The sequence below is a fragment of the Hyperoodon ampullatus genome (genome assembly GCF_949752795.1).
Source record: "Hyperoodon ampullatus genome assembly, chromosome: 12".
Taxonomy (NCBI): Eukaryota; Metazoa; Chordata; class Mammalia; order Artiodactyla; family Ziphiidae; genus Hyperoodon; species Hyperoodon ampullatus.
The window spans coordinates 58,533,605-58,545,866 of record NC_136925.1 but is presented as its reverse complement, the minus strand read 5'-3'; the positions used below and the strand labels follow the sequence as shown (position 1 = coordinate 58,545,866).

The 12,262-nt window shown below is 36.1% G+C and overlaps 1 protein-coding gene across 7 annotated transcripts in view; it reads left to right on the top strand.

Annotated features, from left to right (window-relative positions):
* The window catches only part of MED23 (mediator complex subunit 23), a gene marked incomplete at its 5' end in the record, with an annotated part of 40,188 nt that extends 30,699 nt beyond the window's left edge, over positions 1-9,489 (top strand). For 5 of the 7 annotated variants that reach the window (XM_079716074.1, XM_079716075.1, XM_079716079.1 and 2 more), the window contains 9 exons: positions 226-396; positions 836-1,052; positions 2,717-2,967; positions 3,925-4,088; positions 4,648-4,720; positions 5,523-5,737; positions 6,394-6,514; positions 7,487-7,618; positions 9,268-9,489. In XM_079716074.1, the coding sequence (XP_079572200.1) occupies positions 226-396; positions 836-1,052; positions 2,717-2,967; positions 3,925-4,088; positions 4,648-4,720; positions 5,523-5,737; positions 6,394-6,514; positions 7,487-7,618; positions 9,268-9,435 (1,512 nt within the window). In that variant the 3' untranslated portion in view covers positions 9,436-9,489. The remainder of the gene's footprint in view (positions 1-225; positions 397-835; positions 1,053-2,716; positions 2,968-3,924; positions 4,089-4,647; positions 4,721-5,522; positions 5,738-6,393; positions 6,515-7,486; positions 7,619-9,267) is intronic. The other 2 variants (XM_079716076.1, XM_079716077.1) reach the window with 2 other exon arrangements.
* Between the last annotated feature and the right edge of the window lie 2,773 nt (positions 9,490-12,262).

Below are 12,262 nucleotides of genomic sequence, written 5' to 3'. Positions count from 1 at the left end.
TTAAATTTCAAAAAATAAAGATGGACATTCTAGGTGAGAGCCAAAAATAGGCAAGAAAGCGTCAGATATGTTTGAGGAATGCTGAACAGTTGTTTTGGGGTAGACTAGACATATAATGAAATTCTAATAATCGTGAGTTTTACTGTTTTCAAATTTAGACTCTTTAGAGCCATGCTTTTGCACAGGTCGGGCATTTTCATTCAATTTTTCTGTTCTTTTCCAAAGGCCATGCGTAGTCATGAAGGGAATGAAGCCCAGGTTTGTTATTTCATAATTCAGTTGCTGTTGCTCAAACCAAATGATTTTAGAAATCGAGTAAGTGACTTTGTGAAGGAAAATTCCCCAGAACACTGGCTACAGAATGACTGGCACACCAAGCACATGAATTATCACAAGGTACTAGTTAAAATTAGTGCTTCAATTAATCCTTTTTAAGGCCAAACTTTAGGTATTTGGCTAACTGACTTGGCTGTTTTCTCTGCAGCTCTGCTCTTTTCTCTCTGGTCTGTATAGAAGTGAATTAGCTCCCTAAACTTTCTCAAGGTTCTAGAGTATCTCTAATGTTAAGAATAAATTGAAGCTACAGTTTTAGTAGACATGGGTACTTATAATACAAAATGAAAAGAATTATTACCAGTCCTTTCGTATGTAAATCTCTTTTGGTATATCTTTGGGATGATAGAGATTTGGGGTGAGTAAAGGACTCTAGATTTCGTTGCATTGCAGGAACAAACACAGTTTCATATTCTTCGAAAAATGACAGGTTTATTTAGCTCCTTTTTTAAGAAAATTACAAAAGACCGCGTAAACATTTACCATTTCCTCACTTCCACAGAAATATCCGGAGAAGCTCTATTTTGAGGGCCTGGCGGAGCAGGTCGATCCTCCTGTGCCGATCCAGTCTCCATATCTGCCCATCTATTTTGGAAATGTGTGTCTCCGATTCCTTCCAGTATTTGATATAGTAATCCACAGATTTTTAGAGTTGCTCCCAGTATCCAAGTCATTGGAGACTCTACTAGATCACCTGGGAGGTTTATATAAATTTCATGGTGAGCTTTTTCAAATTTTAATTCCATCTAATAGCTCTATAGACAAAAGTAGGCTGGGCATGACCATTTGGGTAATAGTAGTTCTAAAGGTTTTATTTTAATAATTTTTAATAAAAGTGTTTTTGAGGGGCAGTGCTATGTGAAGATGCCATGAAGTATAAAATAGAAAACATAAAGATATCAATAGTTAAATCATAGCCAAAAGAAAAAAGTAATATTCAAGAGATCCCTTATTTTATATATTGTGTGATTAATTACCAAATCAGTATAGAGGGAGGGAAGTATGAGTTCAGAACAGACTAATGTTACTATGAACTGAACAGGTCTTGGCAGGCTTCTTGGATGGATAGTGTTTGAACTATGAATGTATGTGATTTGTATAAAGAGAAAGGAGAAGAGAGCATGATAAGCAGAAAGAATCCTTTGGAAAAATCATGGAGGTGTTAAAAACAAGGCATTTTGAAAACAACAGGCTAAATTGTACCTGGTGGTAGATCACCGTAAATGCCAGGCTGAGAAGTTATGATTTTATAACCTGCAGATAATCAAGAGTTAACTAGAAGTTATTGAGTAAAGTCATGGTATGGAAAGCATTCTTTTAGAAAAGTGAATCCAGTTCTAGCCGCAGCATGTCTTGGAAGGAGGAAGCCATTTCAAAGACTTAGGTCAAGACGTTCAGGTGTATGATTAGCATCTAAACAAGTATGGTGGCATTGAAAATGAGAAAGAAGGGACAGATAGTCAAGGAAGTAGGAATTGGGCTTGATTGACCAGTTATGGGGAAAATATCAAAAGAAAGAAATCAAGGACAACTCTAAAGTTTTGAGCCTGGTAACTGGAGCATGGTGAGGTCAGTGACAGAGCACAGAAGTCCTGGAGCAGCCACTGTGGGGACAGGACATATTTATCTGGGGGGCAGTTCTTCTTAGTCCTTGATCTGGGATGTCTCCCTTCAAAGCAGAAGTCTGAATTGCGGTTTAGCACAGCACAGTAGTATGAAGTTCAAGGGAGCATTCCTTTAAAAATGCTTTTCTTCTGTATTAGGTAATGTCTGCACATGATGCAGTGAAAAGTAGTTAGTCCCATCCCTATCCTCCAGCTAGGCAGTTTCTTTCCCTATCGGCAATCACTATTACCAGTTTCTTGTGTATCCTACCTTAAATACTCTGGAGTTGGTAGTTTATTTTTTTTCACAAATATTATGTAATATACACATTGTTCTGCACCTTGTTTTTTTTTAACCTTTATAATGTATTAGGGTTGATTATTTTGTATCAGTACATACAAATCTGCTTCACACATACCATAATTGACCTAACCAGTCCCCTGTTTTTCACCATTTACACTGTTCTAATCTTTTGCTAGTATAAACAGGGCTGCAGCAATGTTGCTTACACATAAGTCATTTTTTCAGGATAAATTTCCAGGACTGGAATTGCTATGTCAGAATGTGATGAATATCCTTCAGTATAAGCTGTGTATATTGTTAGAAGCCTTCTGCATTGTCCTAGAGTAAAAATATTCATTGTGTGCAATTACCCAACATGTGAAATAGTTTTATAACCTTCTGAGCTGTTTTTTGGTAATCTTGAAAATAGAGGATTCGTTTTTCACAGTTGTCAGTAACCAGGTAACACTGTAATGATCTGTTTTCTTCTTGGCAGATCGTCCAGTGACCTATTTGTATAACACTCTGCACTATTATGAAATGCACCTGAGAAATCGCGAAAGTCTCAAACGAAAACTTGTCCATGCAATCATTGGGTCGCTCAAGGATAATCGACCACAGGGCTGGTGTCTAAGTGACACTTACCTGAAATGTGCTATGAATGCACGAGAAGACAATCCCTGGGTCCCAGATGACTCCTACTATTGCAAATTGATTGGCAGACTAGTAGATAATATCCTTTTTACTGTGATTATTCCAGACTCTTCAGAAATAACTATATGTTGGTTTGTGTGAACATATATTGTCTTTAAATATTCCAAGATTTTGATATATTCTAATATTTCAGTTTTTTAAGATCATTTTATTTGAAATGTTTTGAAGGTTTTGAAATCTTAAATTAGCAGCATTATGCCAGATAGGCCGAAATTTACTCCATTAAAATTTGTATTTCAAAAAAGACCTTAGAGAAGAGATCTGTTTTAAAGAAAAAAAATCCTATTCCTAAATAAATGTACTATGTGTTATAGTACATACATCTGTTTGCCACTGGAGAACATAGAATTTTGTTGCTTTAAATAAATCCCTAAATGTTTTTTAAAACATTAATAGATAACAATAAAACCTTATTTTTTTTTTTTTTAGTGAAAGAGATTCTATATTGGTATTTTTATTTCTTCACTTTTATGTTGTTTTAAATTATTAGTACACTGTGCTTAATATATCTATACACCATGCCACTATTTACTAGATAGAGCAATTTTACATAAATGGGCATGATTTCGTATGCAAGGAATTATTTCCTGAAATAAAAGAATTACTCATGAGAAAGTAATGTTCTTATTAACTTTCCTATAACTATTAAAAGAAAATAGGTTGATAAAGCCTACAGATACCTTGGTTGCATCTATAGCTATCATGTCACAGTTACAAGAGCCCACTTATATAAGACCAACCGTTTATACCTGTGGTTGACCACATGGTTGCTATCAGTACACTTTGGTCATGTCAGATTTATTTGTATTTGGTTTGTATTGTTTGCCTCTTAAGCTCTCCAATAAATCACTTCTTGAGGCCTCATAATCAGATGAATTGGTAATCGAATGAGATGTTTACATGTGAAACATTTGAAAACTGTAAAGCATACAAATGTGAGCCTTTAATCTCAAAATAATCAAATAGTTATTGCTTTAATCATCTGCACCAATGGCTGGCAAATCTCCTGGTCCTTTCCCAAACTGTGACTGGAGATTCAATGAGTTTCCCAACCCTGCTGCACACGCACTGCACGTTACTTGTGTGGAGCTCATGGCCTTGGCTGTTTCAGGCCAAGATGTTGGAAATGCTCTTCTAAATGTTGTCCTGAAAAGGTGTGTATCCTGTTTCCTGCAATAAGATTCATTGTTTATTTGTAGAGAATGATATTTTATTTGGAGCTCTTTGACAAACCTGTTGTCCCAAGGCCAATGCACGTTGAATAGCGACTGTCTTTTGGGTCCAGATCTTGTCTTTGTAATATAGATGAAATGGAATGAGCCCTGAACAGGGTCAGAAGACCTGGGTTTGTTCCCACTTCTACTCTTTATTAGCTGTTTGACATTTAATTTAGGAATAATGTTAACTTCTCACTAAAGATAGTCTTTCAAGATTCCCTTCTTAAAGACCAACATAAAGTAGGGGATAATGATTGGAGAAGAAGTATACATAAGTGAAATAGTCTTTTAGCTCAGCAACCATTGTTAAAGAAGACAACCAAAAAAAGAAGAAAAGCCTTATTTAGCTCTTGTTTATATTTTTACTCGCTAAAAATCCATTGTAGTTTTATTGAAATAGGTCAGTTGTCACCCCCCAAATGATATATGTTCTCAAAATAAGATCCATTGTCACTTTTATAATTTCACTCTTTTATTCTTTTTTCCCCACTAATAGTCAGCCTTTAGTGCCAAGAGAGAACATTACAGCATGGATGAATGCAATTGGATTGATCATCACTGCCCTACCAGTGAGTTAATCATTGTGATTTGTATAAGCTTGTCATGCAATTAATGAAATGTTTCATATTTCTTAAGCTTTCACGTTGTTATTGCTTCAGAAATCTACAATGACTATTTTATTTGCATTTTGCATCAGATCTAAATAAATCTACCTGACTTATGGGTCCCTGCATCTCTGGTCCCACCTTACCTATCCAACCTTAGTTTTCCCATTAAAATCTGATCTACTTTCAACCCGTAACATGTTATGTATCTAGAGCCTTTGCTCCTGCAAATGATGCTTGTTGAGACATGTTTCAGGTACTTCTGCCGTGTAAGAGAATATATCAGAACACTTATTCCCTCTGTCACCTTCTCTAAAGCTTACTCATTCTCTGCTGGCTTAGGGCTTGCTTCGTCAGTGAAGTCTTCCATGACTTCTCCGCCCACGTGAAGTCTCCCTTCTGTGACCTCCACATGTGTCTAGTCAGCACCACACAGTTGTCTGACATCTTTGAATGTCAGTAATATTGTCTAAACCTGAGCTTTCCACACTTGTTTTTTATGCACCTTTATGAATCACTTTTTCCTTACACTCCTCCAAAATATATATACACACACACACACATAGTTATGAATTATAAATGTGTACCAGTGTTATCTGTATAATAAATATAGGCAAAGACAATTTACCATGTAGTAAATATCAGATACTAAATGAACTGGACATGAGAAAGTGCTATTATTTTAAGCTTTGGAGTAGAATACTGGATATGGGGTGGAATACTGGACAAATGCTATTTTTCACCAGGCTTTCTCCTGGTTTTAAAGGAGCCGTATTGGATTGTCCTTCATGATCGAATTGTGAGTGTTATCAGCAGTCCCAGCCTGACGTCTGAGACAGAGTGGGTCGGCTATCCTTTCCGCCTCTTTGATTTCACTGCTTGTCATCAGTCCTACTCTGAGATGAGCTGCAGCTACACGTTAGCTCTGGCACATGCGGTGTGGCACCATTCTAGCATTGGGCAACTTTCTCTCATTCCCAAGTAGGTATTATGATTTCTTAAAGACATTTGATTTATCATTTTGTTTTTGTTTTTTAATCTCATTTATGCATAGGTATATATCTCATTCAATAGAACAACTTAGAAGTAAAAGTCTTAAGTAGATTCTAGGTATCAGGAAGCCTCCTTTATTTCAGAATTGTTTGAATGAAATTAATTTGTATGTACAAGTAACAATCTGGTATCTTGTTTTCCATTACCATTTTGGGAGGCTTAGTCAAATGCATTCTTTTTCCAGAATATATCCCAAAAGTTGGCTTTTGAACTGCATAACTAATATTAGGCTATCTTCTGATTTTTTTTGACTGTATAATTGGTATTAATTAGATTCACATTTCTTGAGAATGGCCTTTGTATTAGGTTGGTTATTCTCTTTTTATTTCAAAGAATTCACATTCTGTCATTCAGTAATTTTACTATTAGGAATGACTTCTAAATCTGAAGTAATTTATTTCAATAATCAAATGAAAATAAGAGCCAGTGAGAGATGTGAGATTAATTTAAAATGTTACCAAAATTAAAGGAAACTTTTTTAAAAAGATTACAAATTTTGCAAATACTCGGGTAGGCTGTATTAACAAAGTTCAAACAATTCAGCTGATTTCAAGTAACAATAAATTTTTATTTTTAAATTTTAGGTTTCTTACTGAAGTACTTCTTCCTATAGTGAAGACTGAGTTCCAGTTGCTTTATGTGTACCATCTCGTGGGACCATTTTTACAAAGATTTCAGCAAGAGAGAACTCGATGTATGATAGAGGTAGAATAAAATCTGGGTTTTCTGTGATAAGATTAAGTTCTAAAAGATATATTAAGTTTTCTTTCCCAGTGGTTTTCAAACTGCATATCATTACCATTAGTAGGAAAATCATTTTAGTGGGATCTAAGAGCAATTTTTGAGGCCTTAGTGTCCCCATAACTTAGTATGCCTATAACGAGTTTGATGTGTGATGTGTTGAACTGGAGATGCAGGGGAAAATATCTGTCATCAAGGTTGAGAAGAAAGTTAAGGACGGAGAAGTGCATTTGAGAACATTCTCTGTAGTACAGAGGAATTCATTAAAATCATGGGAATGGTTGAAGTCAATCACCTATAACAAGAGTATAGATAGGGCTTCCCTGGTGGCGCAGTGGTTGAGAGTCCACCTGCCGATGCAGGGGATACGGGTTCGTGCCCCGGTCCAGGAGGATCCCACATGCCGCGAAGAGGCTGGGCCCGTGAGCCATGGCCACTGAGCCTGTGTGTCCGGAGCCTGTGCTCCACAACGGGAGAGGCCACAACAGTGAGAGGCCCACGTACCGCAAAAAAAAAAAAAAAAAAAAGAGTATAGATAAAAGAAAATGAGCCAGGAGTAGACCCTTAAAAGTATGAGCCACCAAATGGAACTAAGAAAGTCCAGTATAAAGGCTCCCTGAGATTGCAGATATCCCAGAAATTGAGAGGTGGTTTCTAGAAAAGGGATTGTCTAGCTCTTAAGTTTAAGAGAATACTATTAGAAAGAGAAATTGCATTTAAGCTCTAATAAGGAGGCAGTTTGTAGCACTCTGGATTCCATTATAAATGCAGGCAGTATCATGTCACCCATGTGCATAAGGTCTGTATGATAGTGACAATCCCTCAACAAACATGTTATCCTCTGTGCTAGTCTTGTAGTGGAGTCTAGTTGCATCAAGCTGAATTACTGAACCATTTTCTAACCATTTAAATAATTTTATATTATTTGTTAAATAGATTGGTGTGGCATTTTATGACATGTTGCTGAATGTAGACCAGTGTAGCACCCACTTAAACTACATGGATCCCATCTGTGACTTCCTGTATCATATGAAGTACATGTTTACTGGTGACAGTGTAAAAGAGCAAGTAAGTTCACTTTAATTATTTTTTAATGACGTTTAATTTAGAAAACTTAAATATATGGCGGATAGACTTTTTTGTTTGGGTGAGTGGGGTTTTTTGGTTAATTTTTTTCTTTTAAGGGGACAAGTTTAATAGACCTTTTTAGGCTACATGGCATATTACTCTGGACATAGTGTTAAAGTAAATACCTATTATAATTTCTCACACTTTTCCCCTTGATATTTGCAGCAAAACATCTGAAAAAGACCTGGGGGTTTATTAACAGTAAACTCATTAGGAAGAAACAGTACGGTATGGCTACTGAAAAGATCAGAGAGGCCTTGTGTTATAAGTGAAGCAGGGCCTAGTTTTCTTCACAGTGATTAGGGTACACTGTGAGGATGTGAGACAAATCGCAGCATGACAAGAAGACTAAAACTGGGAGGGTCAGGAGAATAACTAATGAAGGGTATTTGAAGGAACTGGGGGTGCTTAACTTGAATTTCTGAAGTTCTGGGGAATTAATTGTATTCTTACTATTTGGGCGTTGCCATTTGGAATAGGTATTAAATTTGTTCTGTGTCACTTTAAAAGGTATACAAACTGGTGAAGTTAAAGGGAGGCATGTTGTAACTCAACATATAAAGAGCCATTCCCTGGGAGAGCTGTCTCAAAGTGGAAGGGTCCTCCTTAAATCATAACTGAGTTTCCTGTCTGTGGGAACCAGGATCTCAGCTGTTTTAGAAGGGTGGAGAGAGGGCAGATAGGTGGAATTAAGTGACCTCCCCTCCATACTTCAATGTTATTTCTCTCTAAAATGGGAAAGGAACATAAATTGATAGACGTAAACATATGACTCCTAGTCTGAGGGATTCGTTCCTTGGAGCTGGCGACATGGGATGGGGAGGGTGTCAACTCCTTCATGCCTCAGCAGGATTGTCAAGTGGGAACCAATTCAGAAATGTTCTCGTTAGCATATTCCTTATATTTGGACCTAAGAAACTTTGACACAAGGGGAATACAAAAAGGAAGAATTATTAATGGGCTGATCTTTCCTAGTAAGACCCAAAAACATTTGAATAAAGCTAAGAAAGCTATGGAACTGCTTGATGTATTTATTTCTTTAAAGTTTTTTAAGTAAGAGTAGATCTAATATTATTTAGTTTGAATTCCAAGTGTAAATCAAAACCAAAAAGTTAGCTTTATAGATAAATGTTATGAACGTAAGTTATTCAAAGAACTTCGACTATAATCGTGCTTTATGCTTCCCTTATGTGATACCTTACGTGAAGATGGTATCTTAAAAGGATGATCCCCTTGGTGGGTATGTAGAATTCCCAGTGTAAACTCTACTTGCTATCCTCAGTGGGACGACTGGCTAGCTAGGTAAATGAGTATGTTTTTGTAAGTGTATGCATACATAGATAAACGCACATACACATATATACATATATATATAATGTGTGTGTGAGGGACAACACATGTTTTTTCTCATGTAAGGGAGAAAGAGTTTTATCTGCTTTTGTTAAAACACAAAACATGCAGAGAAACATCTCATCCACCCGTTCCACTCCCTAGTTTATTGTCTCAGGATATGTATAAATTGCTTCTTTAAAGGTTGGAAATTGAAGTTCTCTGGTTAAAATACTTTTTAATGTGTTTTTATTTTTTAGGTAGAGAAGATTATCTGTAATTTAAAACCAGCTTTAAAACTTCGTCTTCGATTCATCACTCACATCAGCAAGATGGAACCAGCTGCAGTGCCTCCACAAGCCATCAATAGTGGGTCTCCAGCACCTCAGTCTAATCAGGTGCCAGTGTCTCTACCAGTGACTCAGTGAAGTCAGGGTGTGCTGTGGTGAACACGGACTCGAATCTATTAAATCTGAACATGATCGCGCTACACAGTGGTGGAGTAGAGGCAGTGATGTTCAGATTGTTTTATTCTGATTCAAATGGTGAATCTGTTGACTTCCAACTCACATCTCCCTATGTTTTTGTCTCTAAGAGATAAAGTAAGCTACACGTTGTTCATATCCACAACAATGTACCAGAGCTACCTAGGAATGGGGACATATCTGATCAAATGACTTTTACTAGGCACTCTCAATCTTTCCTATCTTGGCCATTGTTTTTATTTTTTAGTATTAATGACTTATTCAGTCTTCAAATACACTGTTTTAAAGGTACCACACATGTAAAATAGTTATTACAAACCCTTTTATACATAAATCTCTTTTGGTGTATCTGGGATAAGAGATTTTTGTCAAGTAAAGGACTCTAGATTTCATTGCATTACTGGAGCAAATAGGTTCATATTCTTTTTAAAATGGCTTAAATTTTTGATCATAGATTTCCAAGTAAATGGGCTAATATTTCTAGTGTAGATTGGCAAGTTTTTGCCTTTGCCGGGGACTTGAACTTACTATATGAAATGAGTTGGAAGTCCTGTAAGAAAATAACATAGCTAGGGCTTCCCTGGTGGCGCAGTGGTTGAGAATCTGCCTGCTAATGCAGGGGACACGGGTTCGAGCCCTGGTCTGGGAGGATCCCACATGCCGTCGAGCAACTAGGCCCGTGAGCCACAACTACTGAGCCTGCGCGTCTGGAGCCTGTGCTCCGCAACAAGAGAGGCTGCGATAGTGAGAGGCCCGTGCACCGCGATGAAGAGTGGCCCCCGCTTGCCACAACTAGAGAAAGCCCTCGCACAGAAACGAAGACCCAACACAGCCAAAATAAATAAATAAATAAATAAACTCCTACCCCCAACATCTTCTTTAAAAAAAAAAAAAAGAAAAGAAAATAACAGCTAGAAATGCATAAACTTAATAAAATCATCCTTAAGTGGTGATTCTTAAATCTCTGTTTTTAAAAATAAATCAGTTGCTTTTCCAGGTTGACACTCTCACCTGACAAATGATGTGATTCTCTGAATTTTTATAGTCTTAAGATTTTTAAGTATTTATATTTTTAAATATCATGTACATTTTGGTTCTTTTGAGTTTATTAGATTTTGAGAAACATACTGTCAATGAGGGGGGTGGCATTAAGATTGTAAAAGAGTTGAAAAATAATTAGTAAAATCTGTTGAATGAATAAACTGTCTGATTAATTACTCAGTTTGAATGAGCATCTGCTGTGTGCCAGGCAGTGTACTGGCTGGATTAGAACAGAGAACTGAGCTACTTCCATGGGTTGTACACTGTAGGTGGTGACTGACATTGACCTAGGAATTAAGAGGTACATCTTTTTTAAAAAAGAATTAGTGAAGTTTAACCAACTGTACTTCAAATTTTTATTTCCAAATACATTCCTCCTAGACCTTCATCTTCTTCATGTTTCATATTATCATAATCACTAAATGTTTATTTGTCTTGCAAGGACAGCTTAAAATTTATATAATGGTATAAGCAATTTTTCTAAGCTAATAATATTCTTAAAATTCTCCAGAAATTTTATGCTAGAAATGATTTCAAGTATAACTCTTAACCTAGTCTCAATATATTCTTGCTGCCTCAAGGACTATATTGCTTTGAGATCCTAGAATGGGAATAATTGTAACACTGGTATTATACAACCATAATAAAGGGAAATGAAAATCAGTATCACTTTCTTAAGGACATACACATTCCAATTAATTTTATTAAAAATTCAATTTTTCCTCTCTAGCTTAAAAAAATGGGAATATGATTTTCCCCAAATAGGCTTTTAAGAGATTATTATTATTAATCAGAGGCATTAATAGAAGACAGAAGCTTTATGTGTTTAGAATGCAGCTGAGGAAAAAATATTTATTTCCATTACATCCTAAAATTTTTCTTTTTGAAAACTAATAGTAACTTTGGAGTGGCTGTGTTCACTAGGCATTTCTGCAATGGTAGAAATAGTCTATATCTGTGCTGTACAGTACAGTAGTTAGTAGCTCCATGTGCCTGTTGAGCACTTGAAATGTGGAACTGAATTTGTTATTTTATTAAGCTTTAATTAATTTAGCCGCCTGTGGCTGCTGTATTGGATAATGTTCTCTAGAGTAAGATCCATTATAATTGCTCTTACCTAAAAGTCATTCAGTAAAATATTTATTCTACAAAGTCCATAGTGTCAACAGGTTTAAAATTCTGGGTTGCAGGCAAAAAATCAGATGGTAGAGGCTTTTTAACACATAAAGCAATTATAACAAGAACGACAGTAAAAATTCTTTAACAGAGCCTGCTTCATTACAGTCCACTTTGAGTTCTATGTAAGTTAGAGGAAAGGGGAAGAGTTTGCTTCCCTTGTTTTGATTATAGTTTATTCTAATTTATTTTTCCACTTCCTTCACTATATAACAGCCGAGCTGAGTTTTTAGGATGTTTAGGAGTTCAACAAATGAGACACACTGTAATTGCAATGAGTGAAAGGTGGGGGCATTTGGAAGCCACAAATAATTTTAGGTGAAATTCAAATCTGAATTAACATATCTTAAAAATAAAACAGTAGTTTGATTTCTTTCCTCTTTCCCAAAAGACTATCATCAGAATAGCAGTCATACTTAAAATATCACCCAATATCATGTTTGAGGCTTAAAAAAAGTAAAACATGGTCATCTAACAATAATGAAGTTGGAGATTGCCCAAGCCTTATGATTGCTCATTTTATAGATGAAGGAACCAGAGCCAGAGAGTTTAA